This window comes from Callospermophilus lateralis, chromosome 19 (genome assembly GCF_048772815.1).
Source record: "Callospermophilus lateralis isolate mCalLat2 chromosome 19, mCalLat2.hap1, whole genome shotgun sequence".
In the NCBI taxonomy this organism is placed as follows: domain Eukaryota; kingdom Metazoa; phylum Chordata; class Mammalia; order Rodentia; family Sciuridae; genus Callospermophilus; species Callospermophilus lateralis.
In genome coordinates this window covers 18,405,893-18,414,000 of record NC_135323.1, presented here as the reverse complement: position 1 = coordinate 18,414,000, position 8,108 = coordinate 18,405,893, and the positions used below count along the sequence as shown (strand labels likewise).

At 47.4% G+C, this 8,108-nt stretch overlaps 1 protein-coding gene across 1 annotated transcript in view; it reads right to left on the bottom strand.

The window, feature by feature from the left end:
- Positions 1 to 231: 231 nt before the first annotated feature.
- The window catches only part of Hs3st4 (heparan sulfate-glucosamine 3-sulfotransferase 4), a 342,103-nt gene continuing 334,226 nt past the window's right edge, over positions 232 to 8,108 (bottom strand). The window contains exon 2 of the mRNA XM_076840507.1: positions 232 to 868. Within this exon, the coding sequence (XP_076696622.1) occupies positions 232 to 868 (637 nt within the window). The remainder of the gene's footprint in view (positions 869 to 8,108) is intronic.

Below are 8,108 nucleotides of genomic sequence, written 5' to 3'. Positions count from 1 at the left end.
GGTGGGTTCTGTGGCCACCTGGTCAACCAGACACTGCGGCTCAGACAGGCCTGGTTCCTCCAGGGGGGTTGCTGTGGGATCCACCCCTCCACCTCAGCCAGCAGCCCTGGGGACACTCCCAGCTGGAAGAAGGGGATCTACTGGGTGGCTGCAGACCCTGGGGGATCTAGGCCCCCCCTGGTGAGGAGCCTCCTTGCCATTCACCCGCCTTCCTTCCCCAGCGCTGTAGTCTCATTTGTCCCCCTCTTCCTGCTCCCACTGGAAATCCTGGCCAGTCATCTGGTAGAACATCATGTTGAAGGGCTTGTAGAATTTCCGCAGTCTGTGGATGACGTCGGGGTCGATGCGGGGGTGAGTCCGGCCTTTGCTCTTGCCCAGGCACCTGGGGGCGCTGCTGTCTTCTGGCTTCTTGAGGCAAGGGAACCCCTTGGTCTTGTTGAAATAGAAATGTTTCTCGGTCACCACCCGCTTGAGGCCCAGGAAATCCTGCACCTTGGCCATCTCCCCCGCGGGGTCCACGATGAGCCGCTCCCCGCTCACGAAGAGGATCTGGGAGAGCGGGAAGTACTGCAGCCAGTTCTCCAGGTGCAGCGCGTAGATCCCGATGCGGATGGCGCTCCAGGACGCGTCGATGAGCCCCAGGGTCCGGTTTTTGAAGGCCAGCACCTCGAAGGTGGGGATCTCGGGTTTCTTGGACAGCGTCTGGGTGTAGTCGGAAATGGCCCTGGTCACGGGGTTTCTCACCACCACGATCAGCTTGATGTCCTTGGCCATGGAGTGGATGCGCTTGGGAGCCTCGTTGGTCACGAAGTAACTTGGGGTCTTCTCCATGGTTATCTGCCCCTCCACCGTCTTGGGCATCACGTTCCTGGAAGAAGGAAAGAGAAGGGTTGTTCCGGTTTAGAAATACTTTGATTTTTTTTATTTTATCAAAAAAAAAAAATGTATGATAAGAGGAACCTCGTGAGAAGCCACCAAATAAAATGATAAGCACTTGGGGGTTCTTTGGATTTACAGGTCCCAACTAGAGTCTTGACTATGTCATTATCCGGAGAGGCCGCGGAGACTCCCGAATTCTTTTCTGGGAACCTTATACCCCTGGGTTTAAATTGCTTTTCTACCTCTTACCAGTTATGTTTAACCTAGATATGCCCTTAATTTCTCTCCATATTAGTTTTATAATCTCCGAAAGGCAGATGATGAGAGCACTGGCTTCACACTGTAGGGTAAGGATTAAGGGAGATAATGTTTGAAAAGCATTTAGCACAGAATCTGTCATGTACAAGAGCTTAATAAATTAAGGATCTTATTGTCCTAGCGGCTTTCAGAAAATGTTTGAGCTCAACAAGACCTCCGGGATTATCTAGTCCAGGCTGGGAAAACGACTTTCCACCTGTTTCTTTTTATGTGACTCACAGAGAAGAAGGATTTGCAATCTTTAAATAGTTGAGATAAACACATAATAATAATAATAGTGATGATGATGATGACGAGGACGACGCCGATGATGGTGATGATAACATAATAATACTGTGTGGTCCATGAAAATTATACAGGATTCAAATTTTGATGTTCATCCATAGATCTTCACTAGGACACACTCACTCTCATTCCACGTGCTATGGCTGCATTGGGGCCATGACACCTGAGCTGACAGGTGCAGCAGAGACCTTGTGGCCCACAAAACCTGGCACACTGATTGTATGGCCCTTACATAGAAAAGTGTGCTGACCCCTGACATTGTCCAAAGGCGTTATTGTACAGATGAGGAAACCGAAGGCCAGGAACAGGGAATGGACACAGGAATCAGAAAGGTTTTGTGACCATAGCAATTGGAATTTTTCTCTGGTTCTTATTAACCTCATTCAAACAATCCTAAAGCTTACCTCAAGTTCAGTTGACAATAAAATGACATACAGGGTGAAAGTATCTACTATGGGTCTGTTTCAATAAGGAGGGTTTTCTTCTTTCTTTGCTCCCAAGTTTGTCCTTTGAGCCCTGGACAGATCCTGCTCTGGTTACATCTGGAATGTCCCCCTACACCTAATGCTAAAGGTTTGGTCACTAGATGGTGGAACTATTGGAAGGGAGTGGAGCCTTTAAGAGGTGGGGCCTGGAGGGAGAATCTAGGTCATTGGGGGCATGACCTTGAAAGGGCTTTTGGGAACCCAGCCTCTTCCTCTCTGAGGCATTTGCTACAGTAACGGAAAACTAACTAATACAGATTCCCCACCACTGCCTGTGTCTTTTGGTTTCTTTAACAAGGGTGCTTCTCCCTACTGGCCACCCCTTCACCTGTTTACCTTCAGAATGGTGTCATCTTATCTGGCTCCAAGATATTAAAGGGGTTTAATGCCATCCCCCCAAATCCCAATGTAGCAGGCCTGTCTGTGATAAAATGAGGCTCAGGATCCTATGAGGCAGTCAATTTGCTGTAGGCATATGTAGACCAGAGTTAATTGACGATGAACCTGTTCAATACCTGTTGGTACCACGAGCCATCTGCCACCAGGAGCTCCATTAAGTCTATTCACTTCCGAGCCTTGCACCAAAGTGGTACATGTAGGATTACACAAGACCTCTTTGTTATGATGACATGCTTTTAAATGTCTCAGCTAATAAAACTTAATACAGACGAAGATCCCTTAGCTTCTCCTACCATAATTAAATTTATTTACTATGGCACGTGTGGAGGGAGAATGCCTTTTCTTTTATCTCTAATTCACATGCTCTGTCAATAATTAATTGCTGTTGGGTTTTGAGCTATCGCAGCAAGCACTATTATTAAGCCAGAGGAATTTGCCTGCTAGAGAAATTCACATAGAGCCGGGCCTTGTTAGTGTATAATGGTGGGGGCAGTGCAGAGTTTTCAAACCAAAGCTATATCCCTGATCATGAATAATCAGACTTGTCGTGGGGTGACATGTTCTCCAAAGAATCTGGGATGTCTTCATGTTTGTGTGCTGGTCTGGTCCTCATCAGATTTAATCGTCTCCTTTGGAGACATGGGGTCTCCAAACACAGCCTTGGGAATCAGATTTGCCTGACTTCAGAGTTCTGATGATCCATGTCTCCTGGGTGAAGTTTCTTACCCCACTTTTGGGCTTCCATTCCTCACCTAAAAACAGGCTAATCCTGGTCCAGTCTCAAGACTGGAATAAAGATTCAATGTGGGAGCAGACAAGGCACTTAGGACGGTACCAAGTCATGCCAGAATTTCTACTGAACTTAAGCCAGCTATCCAAGATCATTTTCATAGCAATTCTTAGAAGGAGGGCAAATAAATTTTTGTCCCCTTTGGTGCTGGGGATTGAACCCAGGGCCACTTAACCACTGAGCCACATCCCCAGCCCTTTTTTGTATTCTATTTAGAGACAGAGTCTCACTGAGTTGCTTAGTGCCTCCTGGCTAAGTTGCTAAAGCTGGCCTGCCTCAGCTGCCCAAGCCACTGGGATTACAGGGGTATGCCACTGTGCCTGGCTAGAATTTTGTTTTTTTAAATATTTGACCAAATAGAAAAGATAAACTCAGGGACAATTTTTTTTTAAATGTAAATTCTGATTCAAGCCAATGTCATTAGCTGGACTTCTGTATTTAGATGCTGGTGATCAACTGTTAGTTCAGGCTAACTATAAGGAACACACCCACGTCTTATTTCTGCTTTAATTGCAAAGATCAATCCTTTATTTTATTATGGAATTTATGCCATATTATAAATACATTAATTTGAAGTCTGATGCAAAAAAAAAAAAAAAATCAGAACTGAAAAGAACTATTTTTACATGGCCCATACCAGATTTGGGTCCCCTGGAGAAGGTATTTTTATGTGTTAGTTTGTCTTTCTTTTTCTTTAGCACAGGAGTGGCTGCTCGCTACTGTCACATCCATTCTTTGCCACTCATCTCTCAGACCTCAGAGCTTGCTTTACACTGAGCTCCATTCAAAGGCACCTCCTTTTTACTCCAGCTAATTGACAACCTGTCAAGATCTCCGTGGATCTGGAGTCTGGTATCTGCAGCATCTGAGAGGAAATGGTACCCGACCTGTAAGTCAGTGGGCATTGGTGGGTAAGCGTGTACCTGGCTCAGGGCAGGCCCCGAAGGCCCAGTGAAGACAGCAGAGGGAAGCCGAGGGGCCTGAGTGGCTTTGACCATCACGCTACAGACAACGTGCTCAAAGCATGTAATTTGCGAGGGCTCCCACAGTCGGGGCACTAGTAGTAAGACAGTGTCATGGCGCCAAGATCCCACTGTTAGGGGCATGAATTACCCAGGTTACTTTGCCAGTAAGATTTCTAGGAGCTGTTTAAAGTCTACGCAGCTGCAATTTCCCCTCTTCCTAAAACTCATTTATTCCATAAATAATCAGTTATTTATCATTAGGGGAACGGTGAACAAAATAGACACGGTCCCTTCCTTCCCAGACCTACCAAGCTGGCTGTCACTTTGGATGAAAGCAGAACTTTCTTTCTCTTCTCTGGTAATGCTGGGGATTGAACCCATGGCCTTGGGCATGCCAGGCAAGTGCTCTACAGCCAAGACCCATCCCCAGCCTCAAAGCAATGCTCTTTGTAGTACTACGTAATTAACTATTATAATCAGCAAAGCAGGTATTATTATTATTCCAGAGAAGGAAACAGGCTCAGAAGCAAAAGATACTTTCCAAGGCCTCACCCAGTGTTTCTTCTGTTTTTGATGTTCAATGGCTAAGTAAAGCTGACTCCATACCAGCGTTAGTGCCTAACATCAGTTCCTGGCAATTAGCAGAAGTTCAAAAAAATATGCATCTGTTGAATGAATGGGTGAATAATGACAAGCCATTAATCTGTCTCCTGGGTTTTTTTTTTTCCTAATATTTATTTTTTAGTCGTAGTTGGACACAGTACCTTTATTTTATTTATTTATTTTTATGTGGTGCTGAGAATTGAACCCAGGGCCTCGCATGTGCTAGGGGAGCGCTCCACCGCTGAGCCCCAGCCCCGGCCCTCTCCCGGGTCTTAGCTGTGACCGGGGTAGGTGTTCTGATCTTCCTGTTCTCCTCCCTCGTCCCCTTACCAAGGCCTCGGATCCAGCAATTCCACACCTCCTGGTCTCCCTCTTCCTGTAAGATGGGAGCAGATGCCTCTCCTACTGGAGAAGACCAACCTGTCCACCTGGCTTCAGATCTCGTCCCCCTCCATCTTCTCCAGAATGGTCCACACCCCAATTTCTCTTCTCTCCCCTAGGTTTTAATTAAGTCCTTCTCAACTGCACCTGACATTTCAACAGGCCCATGTTGTCATTTCTTGGGGTTCTCGAGCAACAGGAAAAAAGACCAGGAATGCTAGAGGGGGGCGAACCATGGCGAGGCAGCTAGAAACAAGGTCAGGAAAGGTGGCGGGAGGAGGCCGGGGAGGGATTAACAGGCCATGAGGAAGACACTGGGATATGTTTTCCTGTGTGTACTGAGAAGTCATTGAAGAATATTGAACAGGAGCCTGTGATGTGATTTACATTTCATGTTTTTTTTTCAGATGCTGAGAAAGGAGAGCAATGTGTGGAGGGCAGAAGGAAGCAGCCTGCTCACAGTGACCACCTCAGGAAAGCAGGGGAGACGTGGAGGGGCCCTGGGTGAGGGTGGCCAGGAAGACATGGCCAGAGGACGTGCTTTTAAAAAAACCCCAAATGCCAACAGTCCTTAATGACGGGTGGGATGTGGGTTCCAGAGGAGAGGTGTCACGGGTGATTCCAGGAGCACTGGGCAGAGCTGGGGGCCGCGTGGAGGAGTGGTCTACCCATGTGTGGGAAACCAGCAGCTCTGGGCACTTTGGAACTGTGACAGGAGGCATCAGCTACACCCTCCGCCAGGGGTGGCGCTGAGTAGTTATCTAGACCCCAGAGTCTCAGATGCCCGCAGGGAGACCCAGGCTGGAGGAGGAGAGCATGTCCTGTGTCACCCTCTACCACCGGGGAGTAAGAGAACGAGGAAGGCCCCTCTTACCTTTGCTAAAAGAGGGGACGGACATGACCTGTGCCTATTGGGGACTTCTCTCCAATAGGAAAGGTGTTTAGAGGCTGGCTGCACGATTTTATTTTTTAATTCCTTTACAAAGATTTTCACTAACTCCCCCACCACCATTTTTACAGTGCTAGGAATTAAACCCAGGGGACCCAGGGTTCCACCACAGAGTGACCCCGCTGGCTTCTCTTTTTAATTCCCCAAACTCCTTGAGATCTACCCACATTGGAGCTTAGAATAATGCCCTCCTATGATTCGTTCCTGGGTCCTGCACGATTAGTATCAGCTCTTGAGACCATAGGTATGGTCTTGTCCACCTTGACTTTCCTGATGGGACAGCTGCCATATTGTACCTTGCTCCGTAAGGCTTTGTGGTTCTCGACTGAATAAATGATTGACATGGGAATGAAGACACGGTCCCTGGAAATCCGGAGGGTGGAGGCAGGTTGGAGGACACGGCTTTCCACGCACGGGGCTCAGCCTGTCTGCGTTTTTGCCGTGCCTGTCTGAGACCATGCACTGCAGCGTGGATGGATCATATGGTGGGAAAACACCGCATCTGGGCTTGGAACAGCTCGTTAACAGTATCTCGGGCGCTCAGAGCAGCCGCGACATCAGCGTCAACACACAGCCCTGAAGCGAGAATCACTCTGCAAGATGGCACAGATCTCTCACAGGCCCAAATGTTTATGAGACAGGATCTAACTGTGTCGCCCCGTCCCCACCCAGTCCCACTGCCACGGGTCCCTGGCTAAGCACAACCCCACTCATACACAGGTCAGCAGTTATCAGCGGACTCTAGGGAAACCAGAACAACCCAGTTAGCATGCAACCCAGACCGGGTGCTGCCATTAACTGAGTGCTCACTCTGTTTCCCCGTGAAGAGTTCAAGTTCTAAGTCCGGACTGACTTCCATAAGCTCCTTCAGATGTTGGACTCCCCTGCCTCGTGGATAAGAGCAGAGACTCAGCGCCTGTCGGACTCGGTTTGAATCTACTTATTAGCTGTAGGATCCGGCACAGGTTACTCGTTCCAAGCGCAGAGGGTCACCAACTTAAAATGGTCTGACTTAACCATGTTTCAACTTGATAAAAATATGAAAGCAATGTTCAGCTGAAACCATGCCTCGAAATTGGAATGTGGATCTTTTTTCCTGGGCTAATGATGTGTAACACAGTACTTTCTCTTTGGGAATGTTGGCCAGGCTGATCTTGAACTCCTGGGTTCTAAGTGACACTCCTGCCTCAGCCTCCTCAGTAGCAGGAATTACAGATGCACCCACTGCGCCTGGCTACGATTCTCTCTCTCTCTTGATGTTTATAGCAGCTCCCAGGCTGTACATAGGACCAGGCAGGGAAACAAACCAATGTTCTAGAGGGTTCTGTGTTGCTGATCTGTTGATGTTCAGCAGATTAGGCATATCAAATGCACTTTTGACGCTGATATTTCAATTTACAATGAATTTCATGAAACACCACCCCATCATAAGTTGAGGAACACTTGCAATTTGTATCTGTTTCAATATTTGGAAATTAAGCATCCTTCTCATAGGGAGTGCATGAGAACTAAATGAACTAAAATCTATAGAGAATGTCTCAAATATAGTAGGTTCTCAGTACGCTAACTTTTAATTTTTCTTTCTTTCTTTCTTTCTTTTTTTAAGGAGGGATCAAAATTAAATCCAGGGCCTCACACACCCCCAAACAAGTGTTCTACTCCTGAGCCCCAGCCCCAGCCCAGCTGTTAAGTTTTAAACAACTCCTTGATGAAAGTGCCATTATTATCCCAACTTTAGAGATTGGGAATCTGAGGCCCAGTGAGATTGATTTATTTGCCCCAAACCAGAAAAAACAGAGTCCAAATTGAATCCCGAGGGCTTGAGCTCTTGGATACCACCTGTCGGTATTTACCCAGAGTACAGAACGTGAGCGGTGCCAAATGACTGGCCCAAGGTCACTCTGCCAGTAGGGACCAAACTGGAAACTCAAAAAGAGGCTCACGAAGTGAAGTCTCAGGCTGTCACGGACTTACCACTGGGACGTCAAGAACTCAAGCCAGAATCCCTAGGAATCCTTGCCAGATGGAGCTACATCATTCAACTTGGAATATGT